Here is a 20,100-nt window from a genome sequence, read left to right as displayed (position 1 = left end):
ATTTCACTAAGCATAATAGATTCCATGTACATCCATGTATAGGAAAATTTCATGATTTCATCTATTCTGACAGTTTCATAATATTCCATTGTGTACCACAGTTTCTTTAGCCATTCATCTGTTGAAGGGCATCTTGGTTGTTTCCAGAGTCTGGCTATTGTAAATAGCTGAAAACACCTAATTTTTCAAGGTGGAGTTTCTTGTGTTGTGATCTAATTGATTGTTTCCCCCTTTCATTTGGTAAACTTTTTTTCCAAAAAAAAATTAGGGCTAAAGAGATAGCACAGCCATGCAAGCAGCCAACCTAGGACCAATGGTGGTTCAAATTTCGGCATTCCATATGGTCCCCATGTCTGCCAGGAGTGATTTCTGAACACAGAGCCAGGAGTAACTCATAAGTGCCGCCAGGTATGGCCCCCCTCTCAAAAAAAAACCCAAAAAATAAAAAAATTATTATCAGGCTCTCTTTAACTGTCATCTCAAGTCTTAATTCCAATGCAAACCTAATTTCCATGCCATGTGACCTGACTCACATAGTTCTGGGGCATTTAGTTCTGGCTATCTTTGGGGGTGAGGAGAGGAATATTTTTCTTCCTACTACAATTGCCCTCTGGAGAGCAGCTAAGTCATTGCTTCAGTGAACATGAGTACTATATATATACTGTGACTTTTGCTTTTGAAATGATGCCTGGTGCCTCCTTTCACTGAACACATGACTCTGACTTTAGATTTATTCATCTATAAGGTGGTGCTCCAAAGAATGATCGGACACCCTTGTGTTTATGATACAAAACGACGACCTTTGGTGAAGGAGATCTAGCAGCTGTTAACTAGAAGAGCTGACAACCACCCATGTGCTACACAATGGTCATGAATTAAATCAGGATTCCTCTGAACAAATATCAAAACAATTCTTACTTTTGAGGCAATCTTTCTCTGATGAGGGGTATGTCAATGACAATTCCTGCTATTTCAAATGTGAAGTCAGGCTGTGTCCAGGCTTTGTCAGTGAACAACAGAGCCATCATTCATTCTTGAGTCTTGCTTCCTACAAGTTGAATGAGGATTACACAGCTTATAATTATGATGGCGATCATGTAATTTCTATAACTGTTACCTGGGATCATTTTTCTCATTTACCTTACACTGAGGAAATATAGAGAGAAACCATTGTTTGACACTTTTTTATATGCTATTCTATTTAAAGTCAGTTTCCACGAACCCATTGTCAGTCATAGGTGAGGAGTTGTATTATCTATGACATGGATTAATTGAAAAAAACCTCCACCATGCTCTGGGAGTGCATTAATCCCTGTTGGAGGAAATAAACTCGAGAAATCGGGCTAGGAGCATGGTCTTAGGTGCAAGTATGGTCTCAGACCCTTATGTTGAACTTTGCCCTAGTGCACCCTAGACATCATAAATGTCTTGCTCCTTTCTGGAGCTCTGTTCATTGGGATTGCAGATAGCAGTTCTTGAGGCTATACCCCTACCCAAACAAAAAATTCAGGAGAACCCATTGGTCTGAGTTAACTTGCATCACTCAAGGACAGAAATGATTTTTTCCTTCCTTCCTTCCCCCAAGGGATACAGAATACCAGTGTCCATTGCTTCTCCCTGTGAGAAGGGAAAAGTATACTTGTTTCTAATTAGGCTTTGCTAGTCTAGACAAGCCCAGGTCATTCTTTGATTCACCTGACCTACTCCAGGCTCACAGGCCTTCCTGGTCCAGCCTGGGTTCTTCACCAAGAGTAAGGTCTAAAAAGGAAGAGAAACACTTATTCAGGATCAGCATTTTTACACTTTTATTTTGGGGCCATGCTCAGTAGTGCTCAAAGCTTAGTCTTGACTCTTTGCTCAGGGATCACTTCTGGTAGGAATTGAAGGATCATATGTGGTGACAAGGATTGAACCTGGCTTGGCCATGTGCAAGGCATGTACCCTACCTGCTATACTTATTCTCCAGCCCCAGGATCAACATCATGCCAGTTATGTTGAGCTATGCTTTGCAGTGTTAATGCATTTAATTTTTACAAAATAATTTTATTTTTTATGAGGCAAGGATACCTCTTTTTACAGGCAGAGAAATGGAAATTCAGAGAAATTTCTTCCTTTCCTTCCCTCCTTCTCTCCCTCCCTCTTTCCTTCCTTTCTTCCCTCCCTTCCTTCTTCCCTTCCCTTTCTTTCCCCCCTTTCTCCTTCTTTTCTCCCCCTTCCTTCTCTCCCTCCCTCTTTCCTTCCTTTTTTCTCTCCCTTCCTTCTTCCCTCCCCCGTCTTTCCCCTTTTCTCCCCTCCTCCCTTCTCTCCCTCCTTCCTTTCTTTCCTGCTTAGGGCTTACTCCTGTGGTGCTTGGTGAACTATATGCTGTGCCAGGGATCAAACCGGGGTTAACTGGTTGGAAGACAAGTGCCTTACCCCCGAACTATTTCTCTGGCCCCATACCTCTACTTTTCATCTCAGTGTGTTTCCATTGCAATTTTTAATCCCTCTAGCAACCATCGGAGGTGTTGCCTACAAATGAGGAGAAATCCCTCAGCTTTGCCTGGGATGTCAGACCTTGCCCTGTGGGAAAGAAGGAGAGGAGGAAAATTCCACTGCTAAACCAGTGTTTGTCCTTCAGGTGTGGCAAGAGCTTCTATGCCTAGTGCCTTGAGAAAATGAATCCAGATTTTAAAGAGAAAGATCGTGTTTATCATTTTCTTTGGTTCTGTGGCAGAAGCTGAAAAAAGCTGCCAGAGATGAGAAGGAAATGAATATTATGTGGTATTTTATACCTTTCAATCCTTTCAATGTGCTGTTTATAGAAACAGCACATAATCTTGGTTAAGATATTAAGATATCAGTTTTCTCTGTATTGATCTATGAATTAAATGTAACTCCAACCATAATGCTGCCCAAGTTTTAAAAGGCTCAATTTGTTATATTTTTGGAAACCTACCAGCTTTTATAGAATATGAACTAATTCTAAAGCCAATTTCAGAATCAGATAAAATATACTATATTAGATTAAAAGAATTGTATGGGACCAGAGCCATAGCATAGCTTGCTTTGCTTGTAGCCGATCTGGGTTCAATCCCCAGCATTCGATATGGTTTTTCCAGTCCACCAGAAATGATTTCTGAGCTCAGGCACTGCTGGATGTGGCCCAAAACAAACATAAAAGAATCATATGGGGGTGGACCAGACAAGCAGTGTCATGGGCCTGCACCTCACTGTGTTCAGAGATTCTCCTGGTGTTCATCAAGGAACCACATGCAATGTTGGGGATCAGCTGCAGGTAAGACCATTGCGTTAATGCCTGTCCTATATCTTTGGCCTCAACTATTATTTTTTAATGACATTTCAATTAAGTTAGGCCCCAATCTTTTTAAAATATAAGAAAGTCAGAGGTCTTATATCAACTAACTTGAGGACCACGACTATGCACAGTTATTAAGAGAGTGATTAAGAATAGACAATAGCCACAGCACAGCAGTAGGGCATTTGCCTTGCATGCAGCCGACCTGGGACAGGTCCAGGTTTGATTCCTGGCATCCCATATGGTCCCCCGAGCCTGCCAGGGATAATTTCTGAGCGCAGAGCCAAAAATTCAAAAAAAGAAAAAATAAGAATAGACAATAGAACATAGAAGATAATCCACATGATTAAATTCTACATGAATAAGGCCAATAGATTTTTAGAGAAGGTAAGAAACAGTTCCATGGAGAAAATGTAAAGACAAATTCAACAAAAGGTTGAATAGATGTCCACATCTGGACATTTATTCACAGTATGTTTTTTTGTTTGTTTTTGTTTTTGGCCACACTGTGTGGTTCAGTGGTTATTCCTGGCTCTGCGCTGAGAAATCACTCCTGGCTCGGGGGACCATATGGGATGCCAGGGATCAAACCTGAATCTGTCCTGGGTCAGCAGTGTACAAGGCAAACACCCTACCACGGTGCTATCACTTCAGCACCTATTCATAGTATTTTAATGATTTTTAGAATTTTTCACTACATGATTGTACCACAATTGATTTAACCATTCCCTTACAATTGATCATCTAGTTTCTCAATGTAATATTGGTTTGGGGAATATGGTTTAGAGCACATGCCCCATTGGTGTGATGTCCTCGGTACAATTCTTCTTAAAGAAAGAAAAAAAGTGAGCACTATTTTTTTCTTTCTTGGGTCAGGGGATTGTCCAAGCTATCTTGGACAGGGGCAAGGACCACTCCCGGAAATTCTCAGTCAAATGATTGATTGGAGTACCATGGGAGGCTCTAAGGGTGTTTGGGCACAGGCTTCTTGGGCCCTGTGGTGTTTGAGGGGCCTCCAGTCTGTACCTGGCAATGCTCAGAAACCATGTGGTGGCAGGAATTGAACCTGGGTGGATTTTGGGGCCACACCTGGCATTATTCAGGGGTAACTCCTGGTTCTGCACTCAGAAATTACTCCTGGTGCTGCTCAGAGGACCATAGAGGATGCTAACGATCAAACCTAGGTTAGTATTATGCAAGGCAAACACCCTATCCGCTGTACTATGGCTCGAGTTCTTGTTTAGAATTTTTGTGCACATTTAAGATATAGTTTTAACCGGTGTCCCATAAAAAAAGATATATTTTTAAGAATATAGTAAAAATATATTATGCTTGAATGATATACATATTGATAGTTTTTTTTTTGTCAAATTACCTCTGGAAAACAGACCATTTTTGTTAACCATCAATAGGGTGTTCCTTTTTGAAGGTGGGTGCACTTCTGGTGGTGGTCAGGGCTTACTCCTAATTGTCCTGCATTTAGGGATCACTTCTGGTGGGCTTGCAGCAAGTGCAAGGCAAGTGTGCAAGGCAAGTGCCCTACTGTACTCTCTCTCCAACCCCAACAGGATGTTCTTTATTCCCCCTAATATCTTCATCAACATTTGCTATCATCTGTTTTCTTATATGTCAAATGGGAGTTGGGGCAGAATTGGTTATGAAGAAATGCAAGGTGAATGCATGGAATATCTATAAGGCTGTTGGCCCTTTTAGGTAATAGTCTAAATTTTTATTTGAAAGATAAAATGTAGTACATAGATTGTTCTATGTAAGTACTGCACAAGTATGGAATTAGATAATATTAATTTTAACTCCCTTTAAAATGACTAACAAGCTAAAATAATTTTCTTAGTTTTTTAATAAATGATTTTTTAGTGTTTTAGAGCCACTTTTTTTTGTTTTTTGTTTGGTTTTTTTTTTGAGCCACACCCTGTGATGCTCAGGAGTTACTCCTGGATATGTGCTCAGAAATTGCTCCTGACTTCGGAGACCATATGGGACGCCAGAGGATCAACCGCAGTCCTTCCTAGGTCAGCCATGTGCAAGGCAAATGCCCTACCGCTGCGCCATTGCTCCAGCCCCTAGATCCAGTTTTTATAAAAGTGATCAGTTTTTTCCATAAATTTATTTAAGCATGGTGGCTTACAAAGCTGTTAATGATACAGTTGTTTCAGGCAATCAATTTTTCAACTCCAGTTCTACCACCATTGTGACTTTCCCTACATCATTGTCCCTAGTTTCTCCTTTCCTCCAAGCTTTCCCCTTTAGCAGGCACAAAATAATTTATGCTATACTGCTTGTTACAACAAAATGGTAAATGAAATGATCAAAAAGTAATTTGTGGAAGTTGTTATATCTTACAGTGGTGTTATTAAAGTCATTGTTTGAAAATTTATGGAACCATTTGTTGCTAGTTGAACCTTCTGTATTACTGTTTTTGATAACTGCGGTTAGTTGGCTTCTTTGCTACTTTTCCATGTAATTAGCTGTGCTCCTCCTGGGGTATCAGAATTGTGGAATTTGGAAGTGTGGCTTGGCCACTCACTCCAGGAACTATAGAGGTGGGATGAATCTTTGGCTTTTTTATTTTTTGGCTTATTGTCTTTTGAGTAATCATGAAGTTATGAAGTTGGGACATTTTTTATGCCTGAGGCTTTAGGGTGTGAGTGTGGCTGCTGGGGCTTTAGCAGAGTAGAACTCAGCTCACCCCCTCCTAAGATGGCTCCAGAGGTTTCCTCCTGAATACTGTTGTAACTGGAGGTTTCATCAGCTTGGCATCTTTTCTGAGATTAACTGAGAAGCCACTTAGCTGGGCCATTATATACTGGAGGCTGAGGGCTATGCTTTCTGGGGCTTCTGACAGTCTGGGAGTGGAAGAATGCTGAGAAAGACTAGAATTTTCAGTTTGAAATTGGTAAATATGGTGGTAATTTCCTTGGGAGAAATTGATCCCCCATACCATTATTCCCATTGCTATCTCTTCTAACAGGAGTTATCTAGTCATTTTAGAATCTATTGTTTAATAGGAAATACATTATTTCATTGGATATTTATTCTTTTTTTAAGTCTAATATTTAATCTGTCTGCCAACAAGACCCCCACACTGGCCAACCAGGGCCACCTCCCAAAGGAGATGAGCCCAGCCCCAAATCATGAGGAAGATTATATAGAGAAAGGATATAGGGAGGTCTTTAAAATGATTGGCTATTATCTAGGGGCACCTTCCTACTGCTTCCTTGTCCTTCCCTGATAGGCTGCCTGTTATGGCCAGGTAGCTTGGGGCGGTGCCTTTGGAAATAGTCTTGTGATGACTACACCATGTGATTCTTAAAAATGGCATCTCTCTCTGCTCAGAACTTGAGAAAAAACAGCCATGTGAATTTTACAAAATGGCATCCCTCCTTGTTCAGAACTCAGGTTCCAACATTCCCTCCTCTTCCCTCCTCTTCAAATCTTTGACTCTCCTTGTGGTTTCTTGTCCTTTTCTTTATTTGTGGACACATACTGGGACCTTAGCACAAGCATCTTAATCAGGGAGGATTTCCAGGGTGATTGAACCACTGTTCATACCAGATGGCGGACTCTTTCCGTTGCCTTTCTAGCTCTTGCAAACTAGACTTCACCTGCTGCAGTGTCTCACGAGTGACTCCTGACTTGTTAGCATAGAAACAACATTGTTCTTCCAGAGCCTAGGTCTAGACTCTACCTATTCTAGAGAGCAATTTTAGCTAACATCCCAATCAGCATCTACTTATTCGGAGAGTTCAACTTGTTCTCACCGACCCTCTCCTGCCAAGGTATGAAACCTGGAATGGAAGAATGACTATGATACAAAACTCATCTAGTTTTGCAAAAACAGTGGCAAACACACAGAGGGTCAGTCCCTTGATACACAAAGCCATGTCCCATTCAGTCCTCGATGGGGATTATTTCCCCATTCAACTATATTAACCTTTACAGTCTCATTGCAATAGTCCAGCTAAGGGTAGGGGACTCCCTCTTTCTAGTCTGTTGCCTGGATCACTGCTCCCATCATTATGATCCTGAGTGCCTCTTCCCCTTCAATTATTGGTCCAAGAAGAGCTATAGGGTTATGGGGCTGACATGGGCATTTTAAGGCAATGTTCAGCTTCTAACTCCATCCTTATTTGCCTTAACTAATGCTTCCACACTAGGAAGTTAGTCCTGCTTATATTTGAGCCAGACAGCTCTGGTTAGTAGCACTCCCAAAACTCTGCCTGAGACCTCCATCCTTAGCCTTAGTGTCCAGCTTCCTCTGTGCTTCCAGGTGGCTTCCCTGACAAGGATATTTATTCTTAATTGAATGTAAAAGGTCAGTGAAGAAGGTACAGGATTTATAACAGTTGTATGATTTCTTCACATATAAAGAGAAATCAAGGTCAAACTTAAAAGTTTCGAAGATCTTATAATATTCTTCCTGTGTTTCTTCTGTTTGCTGCAGTTACTACTGCCACTCGTGTGAAGTTGTATGGATGACACCATTCTGAGTTTAGTTGGTGAGCAAACTTAGCTCTTTTTTTCAAAGGTGCCATGCTGAGAGCTGAGCATTTGGGACTGTTCTTACCTGAATGAAAGGGTAATGTTAGAGATAGAGCAATAGTATTGCAGGGAAGGTGCTTGACTTTCCTGTGGCCAATCCCAGTTTGATTCTGGCTCCACATATAATCTTTCCAGCATTACCTGGTGTCATCACTGACCACCAAGCCAGGAGTCGTGAGCATGGCTGGTATAGCCCAATTTCTCCAACCCCATGCAAAAAAAAGACGTTAATGTTTAGTAAAAGCCTCCATGTGGGAAACCAGTCACTTTCTGAATAGCTGATGGGAATTCAAAGCAGTACAGACATTTTGGAGGGAAATTTGACAACAGCTATAAAATTATTCTTTGAAAAGAACAGTTAAATATCTTTTTTGCTGTCCTCCATTAAATATTTGCAGACTTTGCATTTAGAGTCATAGTGTTCACTGTTCTCAAGGAGGGAAGAAAGAGATAGAACTCTGAAGTCTTAGAGTCTCCAATTAAATACATTGAATTTCTTCCTCTATAATTTAGGTATGAAAGTACTTCACATGCCATTGACACTAGCAGAAATGACTCTGAGGAGTTCTAAATAGAACAGCCTGGAATCTTAACAAGGCATCTGGCATAACCAATTTGGGGAAAGACTCAGTAGTTTCTTACCAGTTAAATAGACACCTCTCCGTTGATTCAGCAATCCTGCTCCACTTCAAGGTACTTATCCAGAATAAATGAAAATATATATCCCCCAAATGTCATCTGCATGGCTGTCTATATTAGTTTTGTTCATTACAAATTGGAAGGGAAATCCTAAATGTTTATTGGCAGCAGAATAGACAAATCAGGGCATCTATATGAGAATCCCAACTATTTGTTGTTGTTGTTGCTGTTTGGGGGTTATACTCAGTGGTACTCAGGGCTTACTCCTGGTTCTCCATTCAGGAATTGCTCCTGACAGTGGTTGGTGGACCATACAGGATGCTAGGGATCAAAGCAGGTTGTCCATTTGCAAGGCAAACACTTTACCTCTATTGTACTATTGCTCAGGCCCCATATAAGGGACACAACTTAAGAATAAAAGTGAGGGGCCGGAGAGATAGCACAGCGGTAGGGCATTTGCCTTAGACACAAAAGGATGGTGGTTCAGATCCGGCATCCCATATGGTCCCCTGAGCCTTCCAGGAGCGATTTCTGAGCATAGAGCCAGGAGTAACCCCTGAGCATTGCCGGGTGTGACCCTAAAACAAAAACAAAACAAAACAAAACAAAAACAATAAAAGTGAGTGAGCAACAGATACACCAAGGAGTTTCAAAAGAGTGATTCTGAGGAGAGGAAGCTACACACACAAAAGAATATGTAATGAGTTACTATAATGCATGAAGTAATGGAACAAGCAAACCAGTTTCTTAAGAAAAAACCATTATGGGCTGGAGCCATGGCACAGCAGTAGGGTATTTGCCTTGCATGCTGCAGAACTAGGATGGACTGTGGTTTGATCCCACCGGGGTCCCATATGGTCCCCCTAGCTAGGAGCGATTTCTGAGTGCATAGCCAAGAGTAATCCCTGAGTATCACAGGGTGTGGCCCAAAAAACAAAACAAAACAAAAAAAACTCAAAAAATCATTATGGTGGTAGGCTGGGTTCCCGAAAAAGGGTTGACTAAGAAAGGACTTTCTATGGTTGGGAAGTGTTCTGTGTCTTTGCAAAAAGATCTGGATTCAAACTTGTTCAAATTCATTAAAATGTATTTGAGTATTAAATAAATTAAAATGTATTGAGTATTTCAATATATAAAAATTGTACTCGTAGGGCTGGAGAAATAGTACAGAGAATAAGGCATTTACATATCTCCAATTGAATTTGGTCCCTGGCAAATATGGGACCCTCAGCACAGAACTGGGAATAAACCCTGGGCAAGGCCAAGCATGGCTCCAAATCCAAAACAAAAACAAACAAAAAAATGTAAATTACATGATTTTAATTATCATGACGTTCTTTTTAATTAAAAAACTGTTAACAAAAATGTTTATCTTGAATACAGGCAGGGGGTGGGGAAGGAAGGAGATGAGGGCATTGGTGATGGGATTGTTGCACTGGTGAAAGGGGGTGTTCTTTTTATGACTGAAACCCAACTACAATCATGTTTATGGTGCTTACATAAAGATATTATATATAAAAATGTTCTCTTGAAAAAACAAAAAGAAATCTGACTCTTATTAACTCTGGGCTTCCCTCTTTACTGCAATATTCTCATCTTCCACTTTGTTTTTATTTATTTATGTTTTCTTTTGAGTATGTATGGCTTGGGCTGGGACTGGGGTGTCTCAGCCCTGGGACACTGCTAGAATCTGGTGTTCTGGGGTTTGTGTGGTTCTTGGAATTAAACTCAGAGCATTGCAAATGCATGGCATGTCCACTGTCCCTAGCACTGTCTGTGGAACGCTCTTTTCTTTCCTTTTTTGCGGGGGTAGGGGCATACCCAGTGATACTGCAGGGCTTTCTGCTGACTGCACTTGGGGATCACTCCTGGCAGGTAGGGGGTACATATGGGGTGCAAGGATGGAACTTCAGTTGGCTACATGCAAGGTAATTACACTACCCACTGCACTATTGCTCCTGCCCCTGAACCCTCTTTTCTAAATAAGGAAGCCTGTAATCCTTTGAGGATTACCAGAGGATCAGTTCTCTTCAGAAATTGACCTTGGGTAAACTCTGAGAGATTATCTAGAAAGGAATAACATGGCTCTGGGAGCACAGGACCCTAGGGAAGCATGGAAGAAGATCCCAAGGATATGGTGACCTGGAATCCAGCAGACTCCTGGCAGGAGACGAGAGGACAGCAAGATTCCAGATCCTCAGGCTCACCTTGTCCCACCGTGCGGATCTCAGAGGCCGAGATGCAGGCTTATTACCATTTCCTAGGAAGCTGTACCAGGCTAGAAACTAGGACCCAGAAAGGTATTTTGGAACCAAGTTTGTCTTTCTCTCATGTATGTATTGTTATTCTTTCTAATTCTCAGTGGGATGATGGTTTGATGGAGTTGACACTGACATTGAAATTTTTATCTTTGAATACTGCCTTAAATTGGCTGCAGTTCTTAAAACAGGACTTTTTAATTTTCTCTTAAAGTGTTTAGCAGCTATTATCAATAGGTGATCATTTGATAAAAATTCATACTAAAAAGAGATGACCTAATATTTAAAAAAAGGATATTAAATGAAAGATGTAAGAACACATTTTAAAAAGCATGCTTAGGGGTCAGAGTGATAGCGCAGTGGGTAGCATTTGCCTTGCATGTGGCTGACTTGGGTTTGATTCCCAGCATTCCATATGGTCACTTGCCTTGAAAGCATCTGACCCAGATTTGATCCCCAGTACCCCAGTCACCCTGAGATTCTTGAGTGCAGAACCAGGAATAAGCCCTGAGTATCAACAGATGTGACCCCAAGCAAATAAACAAAAATAAATAAAAGATAACAGTGTAAGTTTGGTTATTTGTTTTTGAGCCACACCCAGCTGTACTCAGGTTTATTTCTGACTTTGTGCTTAGGGATTGCTCCTGGTGATGCCCAAAAGACCATATATGATGTCCTGGGGACCATATACAGAACCCAGGGTAGAATACAAATTGGAGGGGTATGGTAGCATATGTGGTGTGGAGGACTGAACAAGGTCAGCTGTGTGCAAGGGCAGAACATTATCCTTATACCATTTTTCTGACCTTGAAAATTGGAATATCTTCTCCTTTTTACACCTATGTTTGAAATTTTAAACACTGATTTACAAAATTGTTTATAATATACTATTCAATGTTCCAACTCCAATCCCACCACCAGTGATCTTCCCTCCACTGCACTGATGTCCCTAGTTATCTATCCACCTCTTTTTTTTTTAAATTAAAATTCTTTATTTAAGTCTTTTTTTTTTTTTGGCCATACCCGGCGGTGCTCAGGGGTTACTCCTGGCTGTCTGCTCAGAAATAGCTCCTGGCAAGCACGGGGGACCATATGGGACACCGGGATTCAAACCAACCGCCTTAGGTCCTGGATCGGCTGTTTGCAAGGCAAACACCGCTGTGGGCCCATCTATCCACCTCTTTAGCCTGCCTCCTTAGCAAAAACAAAATAACTTATTATATATTGTTTGTTATAATATATATATCGCATAATAATGTTACTTTGTAAAGACATTGGGTATTTATTGCAATAACAGGTGCTAGTTAAGTCTTTTGTGTTGCTACTGTCTGTCACTCATGAGCTTAGTGGGATTCTATGCAACTTTCTTTTTTTTGGGGGGGGGGTCACACCCAGCAGTGCTCAGGGGTTACTCCTGGCTCCATGCTCAGAAATTGCTCCTGGCAGGCTCGGGAGACCATATGGGATACCAGGATTTGAACCAATGACCTTCTGCATGAAAGGCAAACGCACTACATCCATGCTATCTCTCCGCCCCTGGATTCTATTCAACTTTTCAGTCTAATATGCTGTGCTTCTACTAGGATGTTATGCTGTGAAATTTGGAACTGTCACTTGGCTATGTATGTGACTACATGCTCAGGAAACTGGGGAACTGAGACAATTCAGCAGCATGGCGTCTCTGCTGGACCATTTATATGCTGGCTGAAATTGAGTGTGAGTGCAGTACTGGGCATTTTGGCAGGTGGAGAAGGCTCCAGAGATCTGGGCAAAGAGATTGAGTCTACCTGTCTCTTCAAAGCTGTGTGTCTGAATATAAGATTTTTTGAATGCTCAAGTGATTTTTGGGGACATTTTTGCAATCCTATATTTGTGGGATATTGACAAAATTTACTTGTTGTTTACTAATCAAAATGCTCATTTTATTTAGTTGTTAAATGTTAGAAGAGTTAGGAGTTGGAAGTTTGCTTTTCCACTGACTACCCTCCCTTTATTTTTATTATTATTATTATTATTATTTTGGTTTTTGGGTCACACCTGGCAGCTCTCAGAGTTTACTGCTGGCTCTGTGCTCAGAAATCGCTCCTGGCAGGCTCGGGGTACCATATGGGATTCTGGGAATCAAACCAGGGTCCATCCTGGGTTGGCTGCATACAAGGCAAATGTGCTACCACTGTGATATAGCTCAGGCCCCTACCATCCCTTTATAAAGAAAATAAAATATGTTTAAAATGTATTATTACATAAATGCATGCCTCCACTTTGTGTAATTGCAACACTTGTCACATCCCTAAGTGTGAATGAGTGACATACCATGCGAGGCTGTGTTCAGTGCCTAGTCTGCACGCCCCCTCTACTACTATCTGTGCCAGCCTCAAACCTGCCTCATTAAAAAAAAAAAAAACCCTGCCTTATTTTTATTGTGTTCACGAGTCACTTGGATATACCAGCAGGGAAGTGGAGTGAGTGAGAGACGGAGACTCTGGACAGACAGCTGCCTTCTGTGTCAACACTGCTGTGTGCATGAGGAACTGAGGTTTTGGTGGGCAGCTGGCATCTCTGCTTTCATGTCTCATTGCAACATCATTCAAATAATCTTCTTAAGATACACATATATGCAATCTTAAAGAATTACAACTTGTGCTTTATACCTTGTTTCCTTTCTTTAAAAAAGTTGGAGCTGAATACCACTACTAGGGTTATACCATAGGAATGCAAAACATAATACAAAAATGCCCTCTGCACTTGTATGTTCATTGCAGCACTATCTACAATAGCCAGAATCTGGAAACAACCCAGGTGCCAAACAACAGATGGGTGGCTAAAGAAACTATGGTACATCTACACAATGGAAACTATGCAGCTGTTGGGGAAAATAAAGTCATGAAATTTGCTTATACATAGAGGAATGTAGAGAGTTTTATGCAGAGTGAAATGAGAGAGAGACATAGAATAATCTCACTCATTTGTGGAATATAAGAAAAATAAAAGGCAGTATGGTAATAATATCCAGAGACATTAGAGATGCGGGCTGGAAAGACCAGCCTATGATATGAAGCTTATTATAAAGAGCAGTGAGCTCAGTTAGAGCACTAACTGCACTGAAAACTACAGTGACAATGTGTGTGTGTGTGTGTGTGTGTGTGAGAGAGAGAGAGAGAGAGAGAGAGAGAGAGAGAGAGAGAGAGAGAGAGAGAGAGAGAGAGAGAGAGAGAGAGAGAGAGAGAGAGAGAGAGAGAAGCAGAATGCCTTTCCAGGAGACAGGAAGGGAAGAGGAAAATGGGGAACACTGGTGGTGGGAAAGTTACATTGGTGAAAAGTGAGTGGTGTACATTTAATGTCTGAAACTCAAGTACAAACATTTCTGTAGCCATCTTGCTTAAATAAATTATTAAAGAAAATAGTTGGAGCTGCAGCAATAATACAGTGTTTGCCTTGCATGCAGCTGGCATAGGTTCAATTCCCAGCATTCCATATGGTCCCCTGAACTCAACCAGGAGTGATCCCCAGTGCAGAAGCAGGAGTAGCTTCTGAGCACTGCCAGATGGAGCCCCATTAAATCGAAAAGGATTTTTAAAAGCTTGCTGTATTCATTTGCCTTCATATCACTGCAAATATATTTATCTGGTTTTATTCAGAGGTATCTTAGTCTTTGACCATATGACTATATGAGATTATTGAATCAATCCACTAGTCATGGATAATTGTACTTGAAGAACAAGAATAATGAGTAAGATGATTATTTATTTTGCACTTGTTACTATTTTCTTGTGTTAAATTCCTGGACATGTAAGTTCTTGGCCAAATGGCTGCATGTTTAATATTTTGACAGATATTGCCACATGAATCAAACTAAACAGTCTTAAAAATCAACACTTACAAAATGTATCTATTTATACTTTTACCTCTAAGAAAGCTGCCTATACTCTTGCCAATGCTGTATGCAATTAATCTTTAAGATATTTCTGGTGAGGTGGCGCTAGAGGTAAGGTGTCTGCCTTGCAAGCGCTAGCCAGGGAAGGACCATGGTTCGATCCCCCGGCGTCCCATATGGTCCCCCCAAGCCAGGGGCAATTTCTGAGTGCTTAGCCAGGAGTAACTCCTGAGCATCAAACGGGTGTGGCCAAAAAGAAAAAAAAAAGATATTTGCTCTTATTTTTTCTGTTTTAAGTTACATTTATTTATTGGATATACTCAACATTTTTCTATACACATTCATTGACAGTAGTTATTTCTTCATAGTCTGTTCCTTTGGGAGTAATTTCTCTAGATTGCTAGAACAAATTTCATGACTTAAAGACAACAGGAATTAATTTTCACAGTTCGTAAGGCCTCAAGTCCAAAATTAGGGTGCCAACATGGCAGTGGTTTGCAACAATTTACACTCATGAACTGGCAATTGAACTCAGGGGAGCATTTGGTGTCAGGGATAAACACAGGCCTCCCACATGCAAAGCACATGATTCAGCCCTTTGAATAATTGCTTCGACTTGGTTTCAACGTTTTCACATCTGCAGTCTAGCAGTTGAAAATCACTGTCCTAGAAGCCCCAGAAAAATTTTTTTCTGTCTCATCCATCTTCTGTTGACTCAATTATTGCCTACAAACGCCTCACTTCATTCTCTGCCTCCACCCAAACATTGTCTCTTCTGCTCTTCTTTCTTAAAAAGGTGCATAGGATTGTATTGCCCTTGGATAATTCACAATTGGCCCTTCAGCAGAAGAGCCAAACTTAACCATATCTGTAATACTCCTTTTCCCAGATGAGCTAATGTTTACATTATTATCCTAATAATTATAATAATTATATTCTAATATTATATTTTAATAATGATCTTAATCACAGATTAGGACATGGTTAAATTTAAAGGATGTGTGTGCGTGCAATATTCAGCCTACTTAACATATTTCTTAATTTGTAAGGGTCTTTATAGTTTGATCTCTGGCAACCCACATTTGTCCCCTCAAACCCATCAGGAGTAATTCCAGTGCAGAGCCAGGATCAACCCTTCAGCACTACAAGTTGTGGCCCCAAAACAAACAAACAAACAAATTTATTTTATGAATTACAAGATGCTAATGATGGTTTTATTTGTATGTTATTCTAAAACTACACCCATCACTAGTGGACTAGTTCCCTTCTCCATGGCCATCCAAGGTCTCTTCTTTTCAACTCCCCTGCCCAATATCATTTTGGGGATCAGTTCTCCTGTTGTGTTCCCTTTGGCCCTTGTTTCTACCTTATTTGACTCTTTATGCACTGCATAAGAGAGAAATTATTCTTTGTCTGTCCCTTTCCTTCTGACTGTATTTAATCAGCATGATACAACTTTTTAATTCTATCCATGTATGGTTCTAATTCATATCTTGGTTATTGTACTAACTGCTGCAATGAACATAGGTGTGCATATATTCTCTATTTTTGTTTCAGATGTAGATGTCATGAAGTGCTGTATTACTAGGTTGCATAATTGAGTTCTATTCCACTTTTTGGAGTGAGATCTTCATATTGCTTCCCATAAAAGTATTAGCCAGATGGCAGATGCTGTTTCTCGAGTGAATTGCTTCAAGAAAGCTTGTTAAAAAACCCAGCCCAGGTCCAATAAGCCAGAATTTGCATTTGAGGTCTAAATGATCGACAGGTTTGCTGTCATGTGAGGAAGCTGCTCTTCTGGGAAAGTATTGGTTGAAATGCCAGTTGGAGGGAGACTTTGAATGCAGTCTCCCCTCTAGGGAAGTATTTTCACAGTTTTTCTTAAATCCTTCTAGGGCCTTGACTACTTCATGTTGGGAATATTTAAGGTGGCTGAGTGAGTCTCTCCTCTCCACTCCAGGAGTAATCAGGGATACAAGAGAATCAGCTCCAGTTCAGTTGCTATGGAAACTGCATAGAAACTTCCACCGCTACCCTGTTTATCTCATATAAGAAGATAACATGAAATGTCAGCAGAAATTGGCAGCTTTAATAAAAAGTGTCAATCTTGTCTGTAATGGGGGCAAAAAGGGGAATGGGGATGTGTATAAGTATTCAAAATCTTCTTAGAAATCTCAGTTCTCAAAATACCTTTTCTCTCTTCCTTCTACCATTATTCCCAGGTTCCCTCCTACCCTGCTTTCTTGACAGATAGATACATAGCACATGCATTTCATATTACTTACTCCAATAAAACTTAAAGGAATGGCAAATAGAATTATGAGAAAAATCAATAAAAGTCAATTTGAGATGATTGATTGTTATATGTTTTTGACCTTTCTTAATCTAGTAAAAGACAATCGTATGCCACATGATTAAGAGCCACACTCAATGTTGGGAGTTCCTTCTTATCTTTTAAAGGAGCTCTTGTTTGTTTGTTTGTTTTTTTAGGTCACACCACACTCAGGGGTTACTCCTGGCTTTATGCTCAGAAATCGCTCCTATGGGATGCCGGATTCAAACCACTGACCTTCTGCATGCAAGGCAAATGCCTTACTTACATGCTATCTCTCTGGCCCCTAAAGGAGCTCTTTTAATGCTTCTTGAAAAAATTGGTTTTAAGGTTATAAATTCCTTAAGATGTTGCCTATCTTAACTTTCTTTCAAATCTAAATGATAATCTACCGGGATTCTTACTTAGTGAGATGTCTATTTCATTGAGGTTTTGGGTTTTTTTCTTGTTTGTTTTTGTTTTGGGTGATGCTCAGGGGTTATTCCTGGCTATGTGCTCAGAAATTGCTCCTGGCTTGGGGGACTATATGGGACGCTGGGTACCGAACCTAGGTCATTCCTGGATCATTTGCATGCAAGGCAAATGCCCTACTACTGTGCTATCCCTCAGGCCCTTGAGTTTTTATACTATATCCTTCCATACTCTTCTGGCTCATAGAATCTCATTAGATATATCTGTTGTACATCTTATGGGCTTTCTTTTGTATATTAAATTCCTTTTTTAAAATTTTGCTGCTGTCAGTATTCTGCCTCTATGCTTGTATTTTGTCAGTCTTGGAGTTTTCCTAGGTGAGTCTTTTTTTACTGGGTCTGTTCAGGCCTCTTGTATATCAGTTGCTGAATATTTATGCTATTGTTTCTTTGAGCTTATTGATCATCATGTTGTCATTAAAGACATTGTCTGAGGATATATTGAGTTGGTTGATGTTACTTATATCTTTGGTGAAGTTTTCACTCATTGAACTTGTTGGACTCCTATGTGTTTTCGCCATTGGTTTTCTAGTGTTCATATTGTACTGGGTTCAGAAAAAATTTATAATAGAAAGTGAAGGGTTAGGAGGAGGTGCTTGAAGCTGGACCTTTCTGTATTGGAGTCTTGCTATGGTAAGAGAATTTATAAGAGTGAGATGGTTTAATCAAGAGCAGAGCAACTTTATTGAAGAGACAGAGTACAACTGTTTTTGACTGACACATCAGAGGACTCAAAAAAGAGAGATCAGTCTGGCATTCTTCAGGAATGTCTTTATTTTTGCTGTTTGTTTTGGGCTACCCCTGGTGGGGCTCTGAGGTTAGTCCTGGCTCTGCACTTAAAGATGATCCCTGGCAGGCTTGGGGAGGGTCACAAGGGAGGTCAGAGATCAAACCCAGGTTGGTTATGTACATGGCAAATGTCTGTCTTGCTGTAATATCACTTGGTACCCATCAGAAATGTTTTTTATAGTATATTTAAAAGCATATTTTGCTTTAGATTATAAACTTCTGCCTTCTATAGATTACTAGTTAGTCCTGGGAGGAGGTGTGCAGATGACAAGTACCCAATTACAGGGAGAAAGTAAATCATATATAGAGATATTCTAATTCAATCGCATTAAGATACATATAATATGGAGCCGGAGAGATAGCATGGAGGTAAGGCGTTTGCCTTTCATGCAGAAGGTCCGTGGTTCAAATCCCCGCGCCCCATATGGTCCCCCGTGCCTGCCAGGAGCGATTTCTGAGCATAGAGCCAGGAGTAACCCCCGAGCACTGCCAGGTGTGACCCAAAAACCAAAAAAAAAAACATGGAGCACATGTTTTGTGTGCTAGAGGCCAAGATTCAATCGGAAACTTCAGAGAAAAAAAAAAAAGGATACATATAATAATTTGGATCAACCAATGGACATGAAATAATTTAAGACTGTCCTGGGAAGGGAGTAGTATGGCCAAATCTAAGAATTTGGTTGAGTGTCTTGCTTGATTACATTGGTCAGTGGGGTGTCTAGGCCAGTTCTGGAACTAGGGGGCAGGATTGAGCAATGGTGGAGCCTCTTGCAAGGAAGCTCTCAGACTACTAGACCTTTGAAAAGGGGCCTAAGGCTAGGCAATTTTTTGGTGGGAGGGCATAGTTGGCAGGGCTCTATGCTCAGAGATCACTCCTGGTTGGTGCTTGGGGGGGCATTTGAGGTACCAGGGATTAAATCTGGGTGGCTGCATGCAAGGCAAGCATCCTTGCATGTATTACTGCTCTGGCTTCAGGCATCTTCTTTTAATAAGGGGGATTTTGCTAGACTCCACTTTAGGGAGGTTCCTTTCATTTTTCTTCGCAATTTTCAAAGATTTTACCTGATTTATGTGTGTGTTTCTTTTAATGCAGATGAAATTATGCAGCAGGAAATCAGGCCTTTCAGGGCAGTGGACTTAATTGAACAACTTCACAGACAATTTGCCATTCTTTCAGGTAAGGGACAAAGTCATCTGCATTTCTCAATTTTGTTGGTGGGGTTTTGCTAAGGAGGGCCGAGTCTCTTGAATACAGTATTGATGAATGTGGTACTTACATCACAGGCACCCCTTATACCTCTTCCAAGACTAGCTGGAGGGGGTGGGATGTCATTCCTTTTATTGTTGAGTGCTTTTTGTTTTGTTTATTTGTTCTTTAGCTCACACCAGAAGCCCTCAGGTTTACTCCTTACTCTGTGCACAGAAATTACTACTGGCAGGCTCAGGGAACCATATGGGATACCAAGGATCAAATCTGGGTCAACCTTGTGTGCCATGGCTCCAGCTCCCCTTTTAATCTTTCTGAGACTGGAAAGCATGGAAATAAATAAAAAGATTTTAAGAGAAAAAAAAAGAAGCTACAATTGCTATATTCTTCTGAACATTCTTCCAAGATACAGCCATGTGAGAGTCTTGGTTTTAAGTGTCTGAGAATTAGCAAGGTTATTTGTACTTAGAGTGATGTCTGTTATAATGGTCTGTGTAATAAATTTTAATACATTTATTTTCATTAAATTTGTTAAGAGAGACTAATACTAATGAAAGCGTAGATATTTTCTGAGGCTACACACACTCTCCAAAAGTTGTTAATTACTAGAATACTATTATTATTTCTCATTCACTTAGCCAAGGATGATATGATTTTAGTTACTGAGACAGGA

The 20,100-nt window shown here is 40.5% G+C and overlaps 1 protein-coding gene across 1 annotated transcript in view; it reads left to right on the top strand.

Moving 5' to 3' along the window:
- The window catches only part of MCF2L2 (MCF.2 cell line derived transforming sequence-like 2), a 257,863-nt gene that overhangs the window by 12,351 nt on the left and 225,412 nt on the right, over positions 1–20,100 (top strand). Inside the window, exon 4 of the mRNA XM_049775600.1 lies at positions 19,314–19,397. Within this exon, the coding sequence (XP_049631557.1) occupies positions 19,314–19,397 (84 nt within the window). The remainder of the gene's footprint in view (positions 1–19,313; positions 19,398–20,100) is intronic.

Source organism: Suncus etruscus, chromosome 6 (genome assembly GCF_024139225.1).
Source record: "Suncus etruscus isolate mSunEtr1 chromosome 6, mSunEtr1.pri.cur, whole genome shotgun sequence".
Taxonomy (NCBI): domain Eukaryota; kingdom Metazoa; phylum Chordata; class Mammalia; order Eulipotyphla; family Soricidae; genus Suncus; species Suncus etruscus.
The sequence above is the reverse complement of the archived record's forward strand: the minus strand, read 5'-3'. Positions and strand labels throughout refer to the sequence as shown.